This window comes from Mastigoproctus giganteus, chromosome 8 (genome assembly GCF_048544385.1).
Source record: "Mastigoproctus giganteus isolate SK-2022 chromosome 8, ASM4854438v1, whole genome shotgun sequence".
In the NCBI taxonomy this organism is placed as follows: domain Eukaryota; kingdom Metazoa; phylum Arthropoda; class Arachnida; order Uropygi; family Thelyphonidae; genus Mastigoproctus; species Mastigoproctus giganteus.
The window spans coordinates 163,140,229-163,165,037 of record NC_143582.1 but is presented as its reverse complement, the minus strand read 5'-3'; the positions used below and the strand labels follow the sequence as shown (position 1 = coordinate 163,165,037).

The following is a 24,809-nucleotide window of genomic DNA, read 5'->3' as shown; positions in this document are numbered from 1 at the left end:
TCCAACTTATATCAAAGGATTTCTTTGAATTCAAGATTTGAACAGGCAAACAAAACAAAAGTGTGCAAAAATTTCGTTTTCTATCAGTAAGTAGGTGTGCATTAAGCGCTAGAAGAACTAAGGCTATGATGAGTCAGTATATTGTATGTAAAAAATGTATGTAAACCCCCAGGCAACCTGGCGAAAAAGAAAAAAACCATGCAATCCTCGCATCTGAGACCGATTGACTCAGCCATGTTGTGAAAAATACCTATAAAAATTCCTCCTCATTGATGGTATTCAAACTGAGGCCTTTTCCACTCGGTGTGGGAGAACTAATTATAACCGCTGCACTATGCGTGGGGGCTTTCTATTGGTCTATTCTGTGAAACAACATGTATGTTATTAATTTTAAATTTTTATAGATACAATTAATATTATTCGCAGATTCTAATAATTTGACGTACCAGGATATAGAAACTACACTATATGCCGGTCCGTCAAATACTAACCACGATACATCTAATCGTGTGTGTTTTTGTTTTATTAGCTTTGTGCCCCTCTCGCATTATTTTTTCTGAATAAAAAGAAAGAGTTGGTTCCTATAGCAATCCAGTTATTCCAGGAAAAGGATCCAAATAATCCAGTAAGTTGTCTTTCCATTGTAAAGAGATTACAAACAAATATAAATAGAATAAAAACAGCACTTATAAAATTAAAACAAATAAAGCAACTCCTCATAGCAAAACTATCCTGATCATAAAAACTAGAAACCGTAAAATGGGGGTTATTTTGTCACAACATTTCAATTTTTTTTATTGAAATTTTAAAAGATAAAAGATTGCAAAATGTTAAAAAAATATTCAGTGTGTTTTTTTTTTTTTTTTTTTAAGCTTCATAAGTCTTTTAGCCGATCCGAATTTTTTCACGGATCCTCCAGAGTTAACGGCGTTATTTTATTTTATTCTTTTCCTTATCACACTTCTTTCTGTACAAGGTAAAAAAAAATTCACACAGCTATCAAGTAATTGCAGTATGGCTTGCGGTTCCGTTTTAAAGTGACATCTTAGCATTATAAATAATACTCGTTTAGCGCTCAAAATATTAAGAAATAAGTTATTAATTTAGGAAAATAAACTTAATTTTTTTTTACTGAAATCTTTTAATAAACCATAACATAAAAGCAGCAATGGTGGCTCTCATTTATTTATTTTTTCCATAAAAGTCAGACTGTGTTTACGTTTTTTTTTTTTTTGGCGTACAGCATACATCTGTGAAAATACCTTTATACAGACTGTGGATTTTAGTGTTTTGCACCAACCTTGCGTAGAAATAAAAACACAAAGGAAACTGGACTTTTAATAACTGTGTTTATAATAAATTATAATAACCTGTATTTACAATAAATTTAACTTTACGATAAACTATACATATAAAATATTAAAATCTGCTACATTATGAACAATAAAATGCATTAAAATATACTAAGTTAAAAGCGATAAAAAACCCTAGCTTTCAAAGGCTCCAGCCTTCTTCTTCAGCCGCTGAAGAAGAAGGCTGGAGCCTTTGAAAGCTAGGGTTTTTTATCGCTTTTAACTTAGTATATTTTAATGCATTTTATTGTTCATAATGTAGCAGATTTTAATATTTTATATGTATAGTTTATCGTAAAGTTAAATTTATTGTAAATACAGGTTATTATAATTTATTATAAACACAGTTATTAAAAGTCCAGTTTCCTTTGTGTTTTTATTTCTACGCAAGGTTGGTGCAAAACACTAAAATCCACAGTATGAATATACCCAACCTCAGAGGCCTGTTTGAAGTACCTTTATACAGATCCAAAATACGATAAAAAATAATACTCGCATGTATCGGTAAAAACAAGCTTAAACTTTAAAAGCCCTAGAATAGCCTGTGGCTGGGACCACATTCACCATCCCTCTGGGCATAATGAAAAGATGCTGTCAGATAAAATCAATTCCCTAATATCAGTCACATGATCAGTAGAATGAACATCCTCCAGGCCCAACTTGAAGGGAACCATTATATGGTAATGTCGAAGCCTCATCTGAAATTTTGCCCATTAATAGAATATGCCAAGCAATACTTCTGTTCAAAATTTTAGAACAAACAAGTATCTGAGAAAAAAATAATAATATCCAAATTTCTGTTGGTGACACGATGTGGAAAGCGCAGGGACAAAGAGAAGCAGATAACTGCAAGAGGTCATACTCTTCCTTTCACAGTTGACTCGTGTCCATGTCTTCGTAATCAAAATATGAATTCCTCATTCTCCACGTGCTGACTACTGTAAATGTTCTGCGACTTATCTTGCGGTCTTCGGTTATTCGCGATGCAAATATACAAGACCGCAAGATAAAAGCCATATTCCATAGATTCAGACGACTATCATATGTGTGACTTGATTGGGCCACTTTTTGGCACTCATAGCGGCAGTGTTGATAGCTATGTGGAAACCACTGGCACGCTTGGCACTCTGGAAAACGAATACGAAGGCACTGCAGCCATCTGAAGCTGATTTACGTCTGCAGTGGCCTTTGCTTAGACTGGCATCCATTTTGTAAATTGTCGCTTTACTTTATGTTTTGAGCATTCTAAATTGTCAATCTTAATCCTGTAAAATGGTCTCTCTTCCTTTTATTGTCCAGCTTGTATCTCTGTTATCGTATCTTCTACTACCCCGTATTCATCTCTTTGTATTCCCGTCCCTTCTAGTCATAAGAGAAAATAGTAAAATAAAATAAACTTAATTAAGAATATCAAGAGCTTCCTGAACTTACTGCTCCCTTTATCCTGAAAGAATTCTTGCACCAGGATGAAACAATCTGTATTCACTAAGACCTGACGTTCTTCTATTTTATATGTAAAGTATAGTATTTGGGAAACTGTAAGAGGGATGGTGATAATCCTCTTAGGATTACCATCACCCTTACTATAAACTCATGAAAGCAACAGAAGTGCATGAAAATATTCTGTGGGCTCCTGCGAGCAAGTAATAAAAGTGACCCGGAAATTTCACAATAAACACGTCTGTCTAAAATATTTTCTACAATCGTCAAAAAGAATATAGGTCCTTATACATCACATGTGCATATCACTTGAAGTAAAATAAAACAGCGAATATCAAATCTAACCAAATTCCAAAAATTAACGGAAATCTGTAGGAAATTTGAATTAATAACTCCTATAGGTTCACTAAATATCTAATCGATATGAATAAGACAGATGAGATAGAGTTTTATGAATAAAAAATAATTACTTCAATATTCTAAAGATCGATTTCATTAATAAAAAATTATTTTCCTTCTCGCAGGTGTTTCTACCCAATGATCCACCATATACTTGGATGATGGCCAAAATTTACTACAATAATGCTGACGCTATATACCATCAGTCCTGCACCCATTTAGGTAAATTACTAATGCTTGAATTTTTTATATTCATAATAATTTTTTTTACAAGTGTAGCAAATGTCAGAAAAACATTCAGATACTTTTTATGGGGTCCGAAATCGACTGCAAGAAATAATGCCCTTGTATGTACACGATATTTCAAAAGTGTGTGCAGCAGATTCTGGGAGGTCAAAGTAAGAAAAAAAAAGTCAAACACGTACCTGATTTTAAATAGTTACAAACGTATGGCTGTTTTAATTTAAAAAAAAAAAAAAATAGCTGGGGTATTTTGAATGGCGTAAAAGAATAAAACTAACAAAGAATAATCAGACACGTATACCTAGCATGAATAAGCATTTTACTGTTTTATTAATTATTGTTATTCAAAACTTCACAGCCATTTTTTAAAAATTCAAACAGCCATAGCTCCGTAACCGTTGGATTGAGACACATGGAATTATTGGTGTTTTCCGCTTATTTTGGATCCTATAACCCGTTCCAGAGCACAACAAATCGCGGGTACCAGGTCGCCTAAACTATTCAAAACAGTGTCTATTATTTTTTTGCAATATTATTTTGAAATTCATGCCTTTCAGTTCCAATTACGATTAACTGCTGGTGTATAGAGACACTAAGCTATCATCCTCCCTCGCTGGTTTTAAGAGTGATCATGTATGACTAAAAATAATAGCTCTCCAACCAAAGAGATTCGGGTTTCGTTGCGATAATATGAAAACAAACTGTTATCTGACGAGATGTTCTGCTTTTGTTATACAGCGCATTTGGTAATGTGAATTTGTGAGTTTTCCTGTTACATAATTTCTAAATATGGTTGTCAGCACCAGAATACTGGACGTTGACATGGCCGACAAGGATCTGTGGTCTTCCCCTCACGATCTCAAAATCAACACTACTTGCGATTTGGTAAAAATCAACACTACTTACAAATGATTTGGTAAAATAAAATGAATAAATAAATAATCAAAATTTGCAAAGCTGTAAAGAAGAAGCTGTACAGTATTATTTTCTAAACCAAAACCGAGTACTGTTGATAGCTTACCCATTATTACGTGTTCGTAAACTCTTACAGACACGTTAAGTTTTTTGCAGTTGAGGTCATGCACGTAACAGTCCACGAACCCAACTTAATTGTGCTTTTGAAGGAATCGATCGAAAGTATTGTAAGACGCTAAAAATGAAGGCATTTATCGTGTTGTAACAATGTTTGTAAGTTTAATTTCTGCTTCATGAACATGTAAGCGATCGACAGCACCCGTTTGCAGTATTGTACAAGAATGCAGGGATCACAAACAAATGAAAATCAAAATAGTTGGCGTACTAAATGTCTCTTTCATCAGAGACATTTTCTGCGACTTTGTAAAATTTTTGCCATCACATTTAATACTTCCCGAAACCAAGTGAAGTTCATTACCCAATGTTGATTCGTATTAGGTCGACTGGTATTCGTGCTTTGAGTACGTCCCGTGTGGAAATACTATTATAAATGAAATGTATAGTTACGGACATTCAAGAATGTTGATAAAGAATATGGTGCATGACCATGTTGCCGCGATGAGCAATATAGTTTCTAATACTGATGCTGGAGTCCAAAGACAAACTGCGCAAGTTATAGATAAACTATCTGATGTGATATTGCAACTGAGAGGAATGCAAATTAATTAATAGTTTCTAAGCAACTGTTTGAATGCTGCCCTCAGCTGCACTACTTTTTTCAGGAACTCATTAACTAGTATATTTAAAGTTAATTGTTTTAAACGGTTATTAGAAGAGAAGAAAAATATAAGTCTAAAATTACTAAGATTAAACTGTAAAGAAAATAATTTATCTAACGATCCTCTATGACCAGCACTTACACTTAATAAAAGAGACTCCAAATAAGGTGGTGGGGGTTGATTAGACTGTATTTACCAACTTAGAATTATTTCAGTTATTTTTAAGACAGTGTGCAAAAAGAAGATTGTGAAAAATCACACTTACTGAATACTGCAGGGCAGAGACAAAATACTTTTACGCTTATGCTGCTTTTGGGCGGAAATAGGAGAATATTAGAGATAAACAATGATTTTTTGGGCGGAAATAGGAGAATATAAACAAAGATTACAACGGAGAAGAATTGCGTCGAGGGTAGAGTAACGCCCTTTCAAAATCTCTGACTTGGAGATTTCGATGATGCATGCCAAAATATTTATTTAGTTTTTGGCACGCATCCTCCCATCATATCATCATTTGTGTGGGAAAGGTGATCCCGATTTACGACCTACCGTTACTGCTCAACAATTCGATAGATTAATATTAATTCTTTATTTTTTTTAAATTTTCTTCTTATGATCATTATTTTATTTTTATTTTTTTTGTCTGGTGCAGAATACGTCATAGGCCATTGTGGCCATTTCTAATACTATAATTCCAAATAATGTGTGCTAATTTTTATAAAATCTCATATGGACAGAGAGAGATGGGTTTGTATAAATATTTTATATTAATTCTCTTTTTTTTTTTTTTCCTCAATACTCATTACCTCTAAAAGCTCTCATTTATTTTATTCAAAATTTACAGTTAAAAAAATATATATGTTTCGGGTATGCGAATGGTTTGTGTGTGGTTAATTTCAAATCACCTGTAGAAGTCCAAGTTCGGACTAAAAGTGTTCCTGTCGCCGTTTGCGACGATGCAACACTCTTTCCTCACATGGAAATGCAAGATATAACACCATCAATCATGTGCACATATTTCTGTAAGAAAATGTTTTGGTTTTAGAAGGTTTGAAATGTATACCTTGCAAAATTCTCAAATATTGCATCTATAATATTTCCATCTAAACGTCCACTTAGTGTTGTGAATTTAAGGAAATGTTTAACAAATTATTACAAGGAATAAGCGGGTTTTTTTTTTTTTTTGCTGGTGCTGTATAAGCCTTGCTTCCTCGCATCATACTGTCAATACTAAAAAGATTTTAATGGCAGGTTCAATTAAGGTTTTTTTTTTCGTTAAAAAAACATAAAAATTGGAGGAAAAAATCCGGTTAAGTTTTAAAATATTATCCTTTGATACTTTTGCGTGTTACTGAAACCACGACTCAGAAGTTGTTGAATAATAATTTAGATGGCTTAGACCATGGAAGGTGATGCATACTGAGAAAAATATTCTGCAGAGCATTATGCAAACAGTATCAGTTTAACATTATAAAAATTAGCGTTAATCTTTTGGCCGATTGTTCGTTTTAAAGTTCTTTTAACCAAATTTGGAGTTAGGAAAACCTAGCTCACCATCTTTTAAGTCTTTTCTTAAGGCATTCCTCGCAGTTCATTTAGGAAAGGCAGAAAATACACGAATGGACATGTTCCACATGTGTCAGCCAGTGTTCACTTCAAGGTAATTTTGTCATTATTTCAGCTTTTGGCATCTCGATTCCATCTTCTTGCACACTTTCATAAATCAGGTGCCGTTTCAAACATTGTGTGCAAATGCTGCTGCTGTGCCATACTTTTTTAGTAATACAATCATTTCTTATTAATAATTTTATACTGTAGACAAGCTTCATTTCATTAATCCTTAATTTTTCTATATTGAAGGTTTCACTCACCTTTTAATGGAAGGAGTAGTGACATGCGTCCACAGGAATCTTTCGCCATCTCATCCGTTGTTTAAACTGATGGCTCCACACTTTCTCTTTCTACTGGCTATTAATTCGTAAGTAACTGTTGTAACATATTTTTTGGTATAAAAAGCTGCATGAGTACCTAAAAATAAAAAATAGAAGATAATTTATGGTATTTGAGTTTTATACAACTATTTGATTCTGAGATTCTTCTTCTCCATTCTAGCATTAACTTTTGAACTTTACGCTGTGTTTAATGTATAGTACAATGAAGATTAAATCACACAAAATGAACGAAGTCACAACAGACATCGCTATGATATTGAAGTTGCTTTAAATATTCTACAAATTAACTTCCCAACAGTTAAGATAAACGAAACTGGACAAAATATTCCATTTCTGCTTAAAATCACAAGTTTTTAAGAACCAAATATCTTGTCTATAAAGGACTGCAATTGTGCGGAACAAAGTTTCCCAAAGTATGGTTCCTTAAAAAAAAAAAAAAAAAAAAAAAAAACAGTCGCCGGAAAATATACAAATACGATGTTCCATATCACATCATCATATAAGTTTGCTTCTCAGTTATTTAAAAGCTATGAAGTTAACACATAATAAATTAGTTTTTATTAGATTAAATAAAAAGTGTAACTTTATTCGCTTTTATTGCTTTTTATATATGTTTTTATTTCTAGACCGCAACACAAAAAAGGAACCGAAATGAAACTGTCGTGGTTGAACGATATTAAAAGATAAGAAATCGGATGTTCAGGTGGATCTATTAGTATCACATATATTGGGCATGTTAAGCGTAACACAACCGTTCTGCCCCACTTTCAAATATTGTCCTTTTGTGATCATTATTTCACCATAATTTGTCTCTAACTGATTTTTCCTATTCTTCTCTGCCCTTTCCGTAAATACGCCTACTTCTATTTTTCCATTAAATTTATCGCATCTTGCATCGTCCTACTCTTTGCTCCACCTGTTGCGTAATTTCAATATTGGGAGAAAGACAACAATCGGCATTTCGTTTTCGCAATATCCTAACTAGCGTCATTCATTACTAATTGCAAAATACATATTTCATTTCGTTGTCTTTTTTTTTTATAATAATTACTTGAACAGTGGGATAGCAACAAAGTCTGGATCACAATTGTCTGTCAAAATAACAAGCTGATTTTCTAAAAATTGCACGCTGTGTATGTTATTTATTAAGATATGCCTATACTTTTTAAACTATTACTTGTAAGGAAGTTTAACGAAAATTCATGCAAAGAGCGGAATCCATATCCCAATCTTTATTAACAGGGTGACCATACAAGACAGGTTAACATCGACACGATTTGTGAAGAGCGCCAGTCTGGTCTCACTGCGTCTTCTACTTTATTAGCACATTTACTTTTTGAACACTCAGTTTAAGAACCCTCATGACAAACGACTGTCCAGTTAATATCTTTGAAGGTCCAAACATGAGGTTAATTTGCTGCGCCCTATTTTCTTCTCTTATCATCTCCGTACCAGGCACTGATGAATGTATTACGAGTAATTAATTCAGAGAGAGAGCGACAGCGTATTTAAAAGCAGCACAATAAATAAAATAAAAAAAACTTAGCTGTAAGAATCATAATATCCCTAATTTAATCGGATTATTACTAAACTGTTATTCTTCGTTCTTTTATATATGTTTTAGAAAATTAAATCCTCCAAACTTTTTTTTTTTTTTTTTTTTTGTTACGGTATTGTGTAACTTGGACTTGCTTGAGCCTAAGTGGGGAATAATAAATTAATGTTCACACTTAGTAATCGGCAGTGACTTTAATAAATACATTATAAAACATACATATTATATCAGCGCAAGGCCGATACTTCTGCCATCGTTGTCATATATTAAAAGCGAGATTTATTTACTTCGTAACAGCACTAAAGAAGGACTCATAACGAGCTCTAAGATATTTTACAAAATTCGAGGAATATTTCTGCTGTTGGTATAAACAACATCACATCATTATTCATATACATTTGCTTCTCGGTTATTTAAAAGCTATTAAGTTAACACATAATAAGGTCACCTTATTCCATAGCTTTAGTATGGAGTGGTGTGGAAGTGACCTTCTTCCATAGTTTTAGTATGGAGTGGTGTGGAAGTCAATAAGTGACCTTGAGCCGTCTGTTTTTTTTTTCTTTTCTCCCCACTACCTCAAAGCGTTTTCCATCTTATGGAACCATCAGCAGCGGTGCTGTTGCTGATGGTTCCATAAAATGCTTTGCCAAATCAGAATAATCAAGTAGCATTTGTTCTATTAAATAAAAGCTTGGTCTGAAAAGAAAACCCGTAACAATGACTGCTTAGTTAATCCTCTTCCTTGGGTCAAAGTTCACACAACCATGAAAACGACAAAAGAAAAGATAAAATGTTAAGTTGTTGAATTTTAGACGAATCAGCGACCTAGATTATTAGGCCCTTCAATATTTATGTCTGTACAAGTATGCGTTCACAAGCGATTTGCACGTTGTGCGAGCTGAAAAAGCTGGATTAACTCAAAAGGAAATTCTACTCCCCATGACCGTCTTTTCCATTAAGCACATTAGACAATGCACCAAGAGCCTACGAAAAAATAGGGACCCGAAAAAATAATTCAAACAGAATTCAACAACTTCTACAAAGATTTATCGTCAAGAGCATTTTACTGTCTGATATGCTTGATAACGAAAATTACCTAGGGCGTAGGAACACCAAAAGAAAACCCTGCGGCGCCTCCGTAGCCAGGTGGGCAGGAGCAGCAGTGCGTAGCACACGCTTCAAGATTAGATCGGGATTCGAGCCGGTGACCCAAATACGGAGGATGCGGAAAGGTCAGGGAATGACCACCGCATATCCCCGGAGCAATATGGCTTTAGTTGCTAATGCTCCTAAAAACCAAATAACAAACAACAAACAAACGAAAGCCCTGCCCCCGCCTGAAATCGGCTAACCATACTTTCACTGAAGAAAAAAAGAACCAGAAATTTCTGCAGTCATCAGCGTGACAAGATCATCATACTATCATTGAGGATAAATCTGAAGTAGCTTCACATTACACACCGATGTGCCAAAACATTATGACCAGCGAGTCGTTATGCAAATCGAAACAACGGCAGGTGAACTACGGAGTGTGCGCTGGTCGGGACACGGTATAAAAAACACCTGATACTGAGCTCCGTTAATCAGCATTACTCTTGTTCTTCCAAGTTTGACAAAGGCCAAATTGTCATGACCAGACAACTGGGTCAGAGCATATCCGAAACGGCACGGCTGGTGGAATGCTCACGGTCAGCCGTAGTTAGTACCTACCGAAAGTGGTCCGAGGAGGGAAAACCGGCGAGGTGTTGGACGACCACGGCTCATCGATGCTAGAGGTGAACCAAGCCTCTCCCGGATGGTAAATGACAACAGAATTACGACTGTGGCGCAACTCAACGGTAATTGGAATGCTTGTGAGGGAAGTAATGTGCCACAACATACAATACATCGAACCCTGCTGAAAATGGGGCTGCGTAGCCGCAGGCCGATCCGAGTCCCCATTCTAACTACGGCTCACCGGCAACAGCGCCTACAATGGACACGCGAGCATCGAAACTGAACCTTGAGTGATTGGAAGAAGGTAGTCTTTGGTCCGATGAATCACGTTTCCTGTTGCGCCAAGTGAACGGCCGGGTACGTGTGCGTCGTTTACCTGGGGAAGTGACGGCGCCTGGATGCACTGTGGGACGAAAACGGGCCGGTGGCGGCGGTGTCATGCTTTGGGTCCAGCCATCCATGTGCCAGGCATTCTGACGTCTACCGCCTAGCAATGAGTGAAGAAATTAAGAAGCAAAGACAAAACTAGCACCAATACTTAAAGACATAAAAATAACCAACATCAGGAAGATAAGAGCCAACGGCATAGTAGAAGCACCAAACCAAAAAAGACCTAATAAAAATCCAAAACTGCACACCACAAGCAGGACTTCAAGCAGAAACACCTAGGAAATTAGACCCCACAGTGGCCATATGATGTCCCCAAGGACATAAGATATGACCAAGTCTTAGCAGACCTATTCAATAAAAACTTAAAAGACCATGCCTACACTGAAGAGGAGATCAGGTCGCAAGTTAAGCTCTACTGACAAACGATCCCATTGTTAATTAATTGGATTCTCCGGGTATCTAGAGACATAAGAAGAAAATTTTTGGCGAATACGAGAAAAGTCTACATTGGCTGGACGGCTCATATAGTTAGAGACTATACAGTAGTGCCTCGCTGCTTTAACTGCCTGGGATACGGCATCAGGTGGCGCAGTGCACCCAAGAAACCCGAACCTGTGGGCACTGTGCCCAGGATGGACATAATATTCAAGACTGTCCTAACATAGAAAGGCCACCAAACTGGCCCTGCTGCACAAGAAGAAAAAAGAACTCAAAATCACTCATACAAAGATCCTAAATGCCCAGAATACATAAAAATCGTTGAATTTGTAAACCAAAAATAACACACAATCAGGAAATAACATGGCAAGACGTAGAAACTCAAGCAACCTTAAAATTCTACAATTAAACTGCCAGCGATTCATTGCAGTAACCAAAGACCTGACAAAAACTAACAGACCAATCTATACAAGTGCGGCACTGCAAGAGCCATGCTCATACAAGGGAAAAGTTAAAGGTATACCACCTTTAACTTTGTATGAAATATCGAATCATACAGTCAAACTCCGGCACAGTGGGGCAAGGAGGCAATGTAAGGACAATCTGGGCAGCCATCATAATAGCGGATCCGACCATAACAGTGACCAGGGTCACATCTCTGTGCACAACGCATGCAGTCTGTGCTTTCCTAGAAGGGGATTTTGGACAGCTGTATGCAATGTCTCTGTATTGTCAATGCTCACAACCCACGTACCCAATCCAATCATTTGCCGACTACCTGGAAGTGACTTTAAACACACTACGGAACAAAAGTGTCCTGATCCTTACTGATATGAACGCTTACTCAACTCTCTGGAATAGTCCACATACTAATGACAAGGGACAGATCATGGAGGAGCTAATAACTACTCACAGACTCCAAGTGCTAAATACACCAGGGCATCCCCCAACATGCGTCATGCCACGTGACATGTCATATATTGATGTCACCTGGCAACTCTTACAATAGGCGAAAAAATCCAAAACTGGAAAGTATACCGAGATACCACTACCAGTGACCATAACGCGATCACATTCACTGACACAGAAGGAGTAGGACATTCTATAAATGACCAAACAGACCAAATCAAATTTAAAACGAGGTCAACTAACGGGAAGGTGTTCGAACCCACCATAAAGGAGGAACTGACAAATGAAAACATACAGACTATACAAACTCTGACAACAGAGGAGCATATAGAGAAGCTACAAGAAAAAATAATAAAAAACCTTGCATGCAAGGCGTCCATGAGGCTTCGAAGAAGAAAAAAATATCACGTCCCTTGGTGAACAGCAACCCTTACCGAACTAAAGCACCAAACCAGAATCATCAGAAGGGAACACAAAAGAGCCAGGCGGGACCCAACCAAACCCCAGGAAGAAATACAAAATCTACAACAACGACACAGGCAGGCAAGAAGAAAATACCACCAAAACATAAAACAAAAAAGAACAAACTGGAAAAAACTGATCCAAACTAAAGGAAATTCAGATCCTCGGGGTCTAGTTTATAAAATAATAAACAGCAAGATTTCCTCTCCAAAAATCTATGCTACAATAGAAGTGCAGGGAAACACCCCCACTAGCAATGGACAGAAACGATTAACGCTATACTGGACGCAATCACGTATCAAGACACAGAGTAGAACGAAATCCCTATCAAACGGAAGTTGAACAGGGAAATGTCCTACGGAGGGTCTCCGTCGGAGCCGCCCTTCACAAATGAGGAAATAGGCCAAACTAGCACCACGATGAGGAGCGGGAAGTGCCCGGGCCATGATACCATTGAAGTCGAGGTCCTGAAAAGGGTACGGAAGGTGGTCTCCCAGGCCATCCAAGGTGCCCTTAACTCCTGCCTCCTCATCAGCACCTTTTCCAGGACTTGGAAATCAGCAACCCTTAAAATAATCTTGAAAGGACCGGACAACCCAGAGCAGGACCCCACACCTTACCGGTCGATCGCCCTCCTTCCTGTCTTGGGCAAGGTTCTGAAGAAAGTGGTCGCAGCTAGATTAATGAAAACTTATAAATCAAAAGGCCTATATTCACCTAAGCAATACGGCTTTACCCCGGGACGTGGACAGAGGATAGCTGTATGCAATGTCTCTGTATATTGTCAATGCTGTCAATACTGCTTGCTCTCTTTGTGGACTTCGCGGGGACCTTTGACACATTATGGTGCCAAAGTGCCCTAGGGCGGTTACCACCTCAGCATCCCTCTATTCCTGCTGTCCGACTACTTCTCAAATCGTGAAGTGATAGTGAGAAGTGGTGTCCAAGAGATCAGGCGGAAAGTCACCAGAGGCTGCCCCCAGGGCTCAATATTGGATCCACTGTGTTGGAACCTACTGCCGTAGCCTGGTGGTTAGGCGCGCGGATGCATAAGTACACGTGCCTTGAGTGACCGGGGTTCAAGCCCGTGACTGCTAAATACGGTGCTGTTTCTTGTATTCTGTCTATTTTGTGAACTCCTCTGACCGTTTAGTCGTTCCGGAGTATAAACAGAAAATTTATTTTTTATTTATTTATTTATTATTTATTTATTTATTATTCGACTCCAGGCTAAGAAAATCCTTTCCACTTTCCACAACCATAGCTTATGCGGATGATTTGACCATTGTGACGGCTGGCAACTCCAGAAAGGAACTGGAGACCAGAACAAACCTAATTCTGGAGGAACTTGCAAAATGGACAGAAAATAACAAGCTAAAAGTATCCACAAAGAAAACAGCACAAATGCTCATTAAAGGAAAACTAGACAGAGCGTCCTCCCGAAATTAAATTTATGGGCCAGAGAATAAAGTAGACTAAAACAGCAAGATACCTAGGAATCATAGTCGACGAGTCACTCACCTTTCTCCCTCACACCAAACATATAAAAGAAAAATGTAAGACTGTCTTAATGGCAAAAAAACAAATAACCAGGCGAGAGTGAGGCCTAAAAGCCCACACCCTCGGCTGTACTATAACTGGTCTTTCTATCCACCCTCTCCTACAGAGCAGGAGCATGGGGCTTCAGAGCTAACAAGGTAGGGCTGATAAAACAACTAAAACAAACACAAAGACTGGCATTACTAACCATGTCCAGAGCATGCAGCACGACTTCCACAATGGCCCTTCAAGCACTTCTAGGAAAAATGCCAGCCAATCTTGAGATCCAGTACCGCTACCTTAAATACAGGCTAAACAAGAACATACAAACAACTCTAGATGATATCACCATTAACCTGCAGGCAGACAAAAAAGTAAAGCTAGCAAGAATAAGAAATAAATTGAAGGAAAGATGGCAAGAAACATGGATCGTGTTGGTGAAACAACCAAGCACTACTTTCCGGAAGTGCAAGAAATTACTAGGAAGGAGAAGTTATGGCTGGCACACGGACTTCATGCAACTTTCTTAATGACGGGACACGGCAGCCTAAATGCTAAACTGAACCAATTAGGACTGGCTGAGACAGCAAACTGCCACTGCGGCGAGACAGAATCGGCTGAGCATATCCTCAACGAGTGCTATACTTATCAAGACCTCAGACAAGAACTGTCCTCCTTGGTGGATACGATACCACCAATCCAAACCTACCACGGCGGGGCGGAGACTCCTTGTGTCCCCTCGCCGAACCCCCTCCCCTTTCCTCTCTGGTGAGGCATGGGCATGCCTCACTGACCAATTGGGGGCATCTTCTCTATCGCTCCCATATTTCTATCTTTACCCCTCAGTCTTCTGTCTCCCCTCCTACTCTATCTATATACAATGCGAACGCCCCACACACTAAATTTAGCAACACTCAAAATAATCTTCGCCCAGTCTCGGCCTATCCATCTATGTAATATCAAACCCCCCAGCGGTGTGTATAGGCTTTGGTTTTTTTTTTTTTTTTTTTAGGAGCATTATAGCAACTAAGGCCATATTGCTCCGGGATATGCGGTGGTCATTCCCTGACCTTTCCGCATCCGCCGTATTTGGTGGTGACGGGCTCGAACCCCGGTCTAATCAAGAAGCGTGTGCTACGCACTGCTGCTCCTTCCCACCTGGCTACGGAGGCGCCTTCGGTGTGTATAGGCATACAACATATGATGTATGCAGACAAGTGAAATGAGTATATACATGTGCATATACATACATATTATGATTTTTTTTTTTTTTTTAAGGTCCTAGCCGCCGAAATCTCAGGAAACTAAGCAGAGTAACTAAGTCTGCTGGGTTCCTGGTCTGCCTCCACGGGGCGAAGGTGGGGCAACGTTGGGCTCCAACAGGGGTCCAGCGGCTAAATGACCAGATGAAGAACGGTACACGACATTACACATGTACAATACCCACACACTTTTAAATCTCTGGCATTCCCAGCAAACTGGTACACCCACAATGAAAGCAACGCGGAGATGGGGGAAACCCCTGGTGCCGCATGACATCAATATACCTTACACCTTACCACTAATAAACAAGGAAAACTTGATAACCACTGAAACTAACTTTAAAGAATTCAATTCTTTCGCCACATAACTTCACAGCCATTTTTTAGAAGAGAGGCCTTCAGAAGAGAAGGAAACCGAGACAGACCTTGACAACCGCCAACCTCACACTGCCAACAACTAGGCTGATAAAGACACTACTTAAATCTCCTCTTCCTCCTTACTCTCCCACTGCCCTGAGTGGGATACACTTTTAACTGGCTTAAATTACTCATCTCTTCTATTTAGGGCAAACCTTTCCTTAGATCTGTCCCCTTTCTATCACTCTACCCCTCCTCGAACGCTTCCAAGTTCTTTGGAGGTACTCGGCAAGATGATAGTAGTATCCGGCATGCCGCCACGTGGCACAGTGGTGGGGGAAGATACCCCGTGTCTCTGCCCCCCCCCCCACTCGGTATGTTGCTGGTCCGGCCATTACACACAACAGAACATAACACTACTCTCAGACAACACAACGGTCGGAAATAAGAAGTTCCATAGCAAGAAGACATGAAGAGGCTAATGGGGGAAACCCCTAGCTCCACTCAGGCAACCCAAACACTTCAACTTAAATATCAGCGTTCTCTACTGCCAATGCCTGATGGCGATCTGTACCGGCTCCCTTGCCTGGTACCTTTACTCCCTTTCCCCTGGCTGGGAGAAGGAGACAGTCTTGTCTCGTCTCGTCTCCTCTCCTCTCTTGCCAATCCTTATTCTTCTCCTGGTGGGGCACGGGCCTGCCTCACTGAACATCCTGGGGTCGCCTTCTCTATCGTCCCTATACTTTTCTCTTTCCCCCAGCCTTCAGTATCCTCCCCCTACTCTGCCTAATAAGCCAGCATATAACCCAACACAAACTGCAAAAACGTAATTTCGTCCAAATTAAACAGCATAAACCTCAATTTGCTTTTCTAATTCCAGCGCTCACCCTTACCGAGTTTTTTATTTTATTAGGCCCTATTCAGTGAAATCTCAGGAAACTAGGTGCCAGGGCCTGCCAGGGTAAAATTTAAACTACCGTGTACCTGGTCTACACGGTGTACCTGGTCTACACGGTGTACCTGTGTAGTAGTTTGAAACACTACACATATACAAAATCACACACTTTTAAATCTCTGGCCTTCTCAGCGAACTGGTACGCCTACAATGAAACCAACGCGGAGATGGGAGGAACCCCTGGTACCGCTAGACATCTATACACTTTACCTAAACATCATTGCTGACCAGGTAGACCCTTTCATGGCAACGGTCTTCCTCTCTGGCAGTGCCGTCTTTCAGCAGGATAATGCGCCATGCCACACCGCCCGGATTGTTCGAGACTGGTTCGCGGAACATGAGAAAGACTTCCTGGTATTGCCGTGGCCTCCAAATTCCCCAGACATCAATCCCATCGAGCATCTGTGGTTTGCGCAGCAACTCCGATCTATGGCGTCTCAAATGACGGACCTTACAGGAGTTAAAGGATCTGCTGATTACGTGTTGGTACCAGATACCACAAGACAAGCCTCCGTAGCCGAGTGGTCAGGAGCGGGAGTGCAGTAACACACGCTCTTTGAGTAGACCGGGGTTCAAGCCCCTGACTGCTGAATACGGTCGATCTGCCAACCCGCACTGGACCAGCGTGGTAGATTATGGTCCATGTCCCTCAGCATGAATTGTTGAGGAGGCTTCCATCCCGCAGTGGGTTGATAATGGCTGCAGTTAATCTTTTTTTTTTTTTTTTTTACCACAAGACATATTTAGAAATCTTGTAGCGTCCATGCCTCGCCGGGTACGAGCTGTTTTGGCTGCACGTGGAGGACCAACATCATATTAAGTAGGTTGTCATAATGTTTTGCCTCATCGGTGTAATTCATATGTCCTAGTAAGCTGTGGCCGAAAGACTTTACAAACACCAACTGCAATACCTGCAGCAGAAAACATTTGGAGTTTTCAATTTCGTGTCCTGTGATTTATGACACAAATCGTTAAAAAGTTTACTATATGCATTTACCTTACCTAACAATAAATGACTTCAGGATGAGTCATCCAAAAAAATGAAGCTATATTTAGTAAGAAAGATCCGCTACTTATGAAACAAGGATACGCATTCTAGGGCTAAATTAGGATATTTCTTTAATTGGCGAAACTATACTAATCAGCAGCGTGCCGAAGACGAGAACATCATCCTCCCACTGATTGTGTCACTATACATTTCACTTACTATTGTTAGTACATTTATTTTATATACAAGAGATAGCAGCATAAATAAAATTTTATATTAAGAAAATTATGTTTCTTAATCCACTTCGCTAACTACTTTAATATGAATTGTAAAAGAACGAAATTTCGCTTTAATGAATATAAACCGAGTTCTGTATATTCCAGTAAGGAATTCTTACCGGAATATCGGAAACTCGACAGGATCTGATCTGGACTCGACAAGATCAGATCTCTTCAAACAAGTAATAAATCGCGAATCCACTTCAATTTCAAGGAAAATGCAACATGAAGTAACAGGTTTTCCTCTAACTTGTTTCAAGCGATCAGTAATTGGGTCTCGACCCAAACACTGATCGTCTAAAATTCAGTATAAAGATAAATAAAAAAAAAATTTTAAAAAAACTAATGAAATAATTAAAAGCATTTATTGATAAAAATTAAATTGCAACGTGTATGCTACAGTTTAATAACGAAAAAGACGCTATGTATGCGGTTCACTTTAGCAAAGAGTGCAATTAATTTTGCCTTGCATCGCACCTGTAATTAACTGAGATTCTAAATTATTAAAAAAACTAAGACTCTTTGTTAATAAGAAAGTGGGCTTTATTATTAATTAATTCTCGATATATTTATAATTTTATAGGATAACGCGGAAGTAGAGCAGTACCTTTTGAGTTGACCATGGTTGTATTACAGGTGATCGATAAATACGTTTAATGATAGAAATTTTTGTCAAATAATTAGCTGCGAACTGGTCTAACCTATGTGGTCGTGCCGGAGTATAAACAGATGTGAGACATGTAGAAGAAAAGTAGTGCAGATAATAGGGTTTCCACAACTGGCTGGTGTTTGACTGAACTAACCGGTATTTTGAATTCGATATTCATTTTGGTCAAATTTGGCAGACAGGACATGTAGGGAAAAAAAAAAAAAAAATGATGTGAGGATGAAATACAGACTGCTTCATCCTCGTAGCTAAATCTGGTCGCAGCTCTGTAACGGTTTGGGCTTGCTTTACGTGTCACGGGCTTGGCTAACCGGCTATTGTGCATGAAGCCACAAATGCTGTTGCTAAGGTGATGGTCTAGACAACTTTCACCTATATGCATTGACAATTATATGGAGAAGGTCTACGTCCACCAGCACGACATTTCCCAGTCGCATTATTTAGTTAATAATGCAATTGTTGCAGGATAATGCTGTGTAAAATTTGATTTGCTTTTGCGGGCATAAAGACCCAATCTTCATTTAGCTGAAAACCTTTGCTGAATAATAAAAAAGTTAGGCTTTAGACCAATAAATTTCTTTAATTTTAGAAGTTCTTTCTGTAAAAAAAATGGTATTTTCTGCCAGCTTGTTGATCTCTCCTGAAGAAGTGACAAAGTCGAACACAAGATCAGTGTTCGAAGACTGCTGCAGTAGAAAATAATTTCCTTCCCCCCATGAAAAAAAGTATTTATTTTGCCGTTAAGAGAAACCTACTATAGTTTATATTTCAGTAAAATTACATGAAATTTTTAAGATGTTTTATTTTTTCTGATATTTATGAAGCTATTCGAACCACCTTCAGATACGACTTCCCACAATGTAGGGCCTTCCATTATGCTACTACCACACATCATAAAAAGCACTTACTTGCTCACCTTCAAAGGATAACGGGTTAAGTATCGAAGATTCTTTTCTTTTAACATCTCTTTTAAATGGTCATTACTAAACTTTTTTTTTCAAAATGGTAAAAGAACTGGTATGTAAAGGAGATGTTGACCAAGATTTTATCAGCGTTTTGTGGTTTCAATATACTGAACATTAAGAAAGCTTAATTTTGAATTCTTACAAGCGTTTTACATAATTCGCTATGCATAATAGTAAAATAAGAGGATAATTGTAATCACGGCTGAAAATGAGAGGAAAAGACGTCCTCCTAGTTCCTGAGCAGTTGTCACCACCTATAGTGATGTCACTGGACGTTGAGCCTATTCGTATTCTACGTAAATAAAGTCACTTAGATCCGAAAAGCTATTTCCACTCCACCCCGTATCTCTAAAGTGCGTAACAGGTAGAGGAAAGCAACAATATCTGCTGTGAGAAACTATGATGCCATCAAGGTCGATCCCTACCCTTCCTCTTTCTTTCTACGTATGACTGTTTAGACAAACGGTCTAAAGTTCGCGAAATGTATTGTAAAAAAAAAAAAAAAAGTTTGCTGTTGCAGCTGACAAAACACCGTGACAATATTGCAAGTTTCCCATAGCTTAAGTTGAGAACACCTGTTGCAACTTTCGTAATATCAAGGTAATTGCATTGTCCGATAACTTTGTATGCCGCTCGCGAAATTCTTTAATGCAGGAAGTGAAATTATTCTCTGTGACAAAAGCAGAATAACGCTGCTGTATACTACTATGATGTTCTTACGGCTGTTGTTGTTATTGTCAGTGTTGCTATGCTTTCCTGCAGACGCTGTAATCTCTTCTCTTAGTACTGGATAATATGCAATGTCTTCCATGTATTTTTTTTTTTTTTCTCAAAAAAGTCTCTCTCACCATCGGAAGAAGAGTAAATAAAAACATATTTCGAATTGGTAGGATGGCCAAAGAAGGCTCAAAAAATATTATTTAGAAGTGCTAAAACTTACACAACTTCGGAAGAAAATCCTCTACTAAGAATATCCTTGTATGTGGCTCATAAAGTAACAAGCGTCCAAGTTACGGTTAAAAAGAGATTTAAGTGCAATGGTTGCCGCAGAAGATGGAGCTACTGAGGAAGTCACACTCGAAAATTGTTTCCAGCATGTACCACGTTCCCAGTGTGGACGCATAAGAAACCCGTGCAGCAGTGGATATGGATTATTTCCTCCCTAACGCGAAATGTCAATATAAATTCTTAGGGTACACACACCTGGTGAAAGAAAAAAAAAAAAAAAAAAAACGGTACAGTATCCTTTATATAAGTTCTTACTAGAAATCTAGTACATTGATCATTAATTAGAAAGCTTATTACAATTTTAAACTCTCCGCGTCTCCCTATCTGACTATACAGGGTGTTTCAGTTAAACGTTTCAGAACTTCTAAGAGGGGTAGGGTACATCCTGACAACTCGAAATCGTATAGCAATGTGGGGTCGGAAATGCTTTCCTGAAGCGGTATTGTACACAGAATTCGTCGTGCGACGTCGTGCAGCACAGATTCGACTTTCGGTCAATGTATGGGCCGGTATTATGGGAGATCACCTCATCAGACCTTACCTATTACCGTGTCGTCTAACCGGACCTATCTACTTGATCTTTCTGCAGCAAGTATTGCCACAACTTTTGAGAGATGAACAGATTTCTGCATCGACGCAACAGACAATGTGGTTCCAACACGATGGAGCCCCTGCCCATTATAGCGGAGATGTTCGTAACTACCTGGATGTCACATTTGGTCAACAGTGGATCGGACGTAGTGGTCCCGTGCGTTGGCCTGCTCGGTCACCCGACCTATCATGTCTTGATTTTTATTTCTGGGGTCATATGAAATCGCTAGTTTATGACACCCCTGTTGACAATGCTGAGGAGCTGGTTGCAAGAATCGCAGTAGCTGCCGAAGAAATTCGAAATTCGCCTGGAGTATTCCAGAATGTTCGGATGTCCATGCGTCGGAGATGTGAGGCGTGCATTGTAGCCCGTGGAAGAAACTTCGAACACTTACTTTAATCCATGTACCTTTTGCTTCTTTTCATGTATTATTAAAACGATTTCTCACTTACGGTGTCTTTTCTTTATGGTGCTTCTGTGTACAACACCGCTTCAGGAAAGCATTTCCGACCCCACATTGCTATATGATTTCGAGTTGTCAGGATGTACCCTACCCCTCTTAGAAGTTCTGAAACGTTTAACTGAAACACCCTGTATAGTTAAACCTCCACAATTCAGTAACCTTGGAACCTAAGCACTACGTGCTAGATCTTGAAATTTTCCGGATTTTGAGCATTCTTATCGTAGTCATACATATATGAATAATAAAATAAATGCTGAAGTACTCCATCTATCATTGAATGAGAAACACTCCCCTTCTCATTTCGCTCATCCACCCGCTCCAAATGTTTGTCTAGTTCTGCCTTGAATCTGTTTAAGCTATCAACTTCTACAATGACATATGGAAGTTTGTTCCAGCAAATGGACATTAAAAAACAATGTGCATTTGGAACAGCCAAAACTCTCTGAGCTTTACTTTTAGGCAGTATATTTAAAGGAAAATTCTAGCTAAATATACTGTTTTTTGTTTGTTTTTTATTCAGTGCCACGAAGGTATAAAAGAGTCAGTGTATTATGTCTATAAATGGCGGATTTGTCTGTTTTGCTGGATAATAACAAACATGCACTCGCCCAACACCGACTAACATAGCCACGATGTAAAAAAAAAAGCCCATAAAACATTCATCCATCTTAAGGAATCTAACCAAGCCCATTCCCCCCACCGCATGAAAAGACGGAGATCATAACACTGCTACTTGCAACATACCGGTAAAACTGATATAAATATGGGAGATGCTGTATAAAATAAATGTAGATGCCACTGGCCTGCTGTAGCATCTCCATTTCGGAGAATCGCTAACTCGAGAACTAAATAATTCTCGAATGGTTCTCCGGATTTGACTATTTTCCTAAAAATAGCTGAAAGTGGATTGACAGGCGTCAATCCACTTTCGGGCTTTCCTGTATCAGGAAGCACATTTGGGTGAATGGTGTTTTCTTCGTACTCACTGAACCTCGATTCATCAATAAAAGAAGCAACTCGCTTAGCCGTTTCATCCTAATGCACATGTTGGGGGTTCAGTGAGAAAGCTCTCCCCTTTTGCGCTAAGAAAAATCAATACGCTACCCTAAAAAAAAGTAGTCGGACATTATTACATTTTGAAAAACATGAGCTTTAATGAACAAACTGATAAGATGTAGGTCCAATAACAGCAGTGATCCATCGTATAACACTTTCGATCAGTTCGTTTAGTAGGCAGCAGGAATTTGCATTCCTTTCCTCCTTCACTGCAGACGATTAGTGTGTTGGCCGGGCACTGAACCGGCGTTACAGTACATCTCAAAGGTGTTCGATGGGATTCAGGTCAAGTGGACTCGTACCAGCCAAGACGTGTCGGACTTTAATATTCTCAAACCAGGTTTTTACACTCCATGCTCTCTGGGATAGAGCAATATTATAATGAAACATATAGGGGCCCCCATTTCCAGAGTGCAACACCAGGGAACTCTCCAATATTTTAGTGAATAAAATCGGCCTTTATGGCTTTTGGCACTTGAAAAGTGTAAAATACTAACGGTGAACAGACACATGCTGAATCTGGAAAATGTTTGACCCAACCTTCAACTGCTAACAATATAAAATGCAACTAATATATTTTTATTAAGATGAGAACATGAAATGCGCCTACTATGTGATATGTATCTTTCCTAATTTGTTTAATTCAAAAATTGTTTCCACAATGCATTATTCATTCAGTTAAAATTCATCTATGTACCTGACATACTGTGTGTTTATTTATTTGAAAGCATTTATTTGATTGATTTCATGTTGATAACAGGAGAGGGATTGATAAGCTAATTTCTGAAGGCGGTTGGGTGGACAAAACCATGACAGTCGGAAGACAAGGGATGTTTCAACTGATTAGAAAAGGGTAAGTATGATAGTCTTTCATAAAGTTTACTAAATATAATATTTTAAACTAAACCAGGATGTCCCAAACCTTTCTATGACATCAGTTGCCGATATTCATTAAATCATATAGTATTTATATGGATCACTCTGTATTTAATCTTCCTGATTATAAAGTGGCTCATATAAAGAGACACTTGTTCTTTTAAAGTAGATCCAAGTAGGAGGAGAATAGCCAATTAACCATATCCGTAGGAGAGGTTCCACATAAAATTGTAGCCTTGTGTTGAAACTGATGTTAATATATCTCCATCTATTCAGTTTACTATTAACATATTACCTCTATTTATTCAATTTACTGTTAATATTTTATCTCCATTTAATAATGTATTTAATTTACTTTTGCCTTCTTTCATTGTCATTTCATTCGTATTATTCTTCTCTATTCCTAGGATTTTCTGATGCCTTCGGCCAAATAATCATGAAACCTTTTAGAGTAATTTTGATCAACCAATCATACTAACCAGAGAGCAGGTTAGCACAGTGATTACGATCGCTGTTCAATAATTAATGGAAAAGACCTGGATTCAATTCCTGTCGAGACGGAGGATTTTTTTTTTTTTACACCGTAACCGAGGTGAAGGTTGCACGGTTCCCTCTCCTGGAAATTCGGGGAAATATGCAGTCTATAGACAATACACAGTCACCTTATAGTCTTAGTTTCTCTTAAGAAAGCAAAAAAAAAAAAAAAATCTCAAAGATATTCCTAAGTAAAACAGCGTGTTTGCTTTACTCTGAACAAGGCAACTAATTCCAAGAGTCGGTGTTGTCTATAAATTGATTGCATTCTACAGCGGCTTACCTATTTACTGCATGAAAACCCGGAATTCCAGAAGAAAAAAATCATAAAACTCCTCTCACTCTAAAGATCGACTAACAAATGAAAAATTTGCCTGTCCCCCCCCTCTCCCCTCCTGAAATAACTGGTGGACAGATGGACCAGCATGGTCCCTTGCCTACCCAAGCAGCAGCTATTTAGCCGGCGTGGTGTGGGACGCAGACACTGGTCAGCAGGACTTATCCCTGACTAGTGTGGGAATGAGCAGCTAACAGGCGCTCCAACATAGGGATCCTTCCCTATGAACTTTCTCTCTTACCACCTGAGTTGGTTGTTCTCTAATTCCCCCATCCCCTTCCCTCTCCCACAATTTCGTGCGGTGGGTAACTCCGCCGCCACCTGTCAACTCCCACCCCAGGGCAAGATTGGCATCCAGTCCTGGGGGGGCCTTATACTGCTC

The 24,809-nt window shown here is 38.8% G+C and overlaps 1 protein-coding gene across 1 annotated transcript in view; it reads left to right on the top strand.

Moving 5' to 3' along the window:
* LOC150081975 (allene oxide synthase-lipoxygenase protein-like) overlaps positions 1-24,809 on the top strand; it is a 117,687-nt gene that overhangs the window by 68,003 nt on the left and 24,875 nt on the right. Inside the window, exons 6-9 of the mRNA XM_090379874.1 lie at positions 530-625; positions 3,317-3,413; positions 6,989-7,106; positions 23,441-23,533. Coding sequence (XP_090236000.1) covers positions 530-625; positions 3,317-3,413; positions 6,989-7,106; positions 23,441-23,533 — 404 coding nt within the window. The remainder of the gene's footprint in view (positions 1-529; positions 626-3,316; positions 3,414-6,988; positions 7,107-23,440; positions 23,534-24,809) is intronic.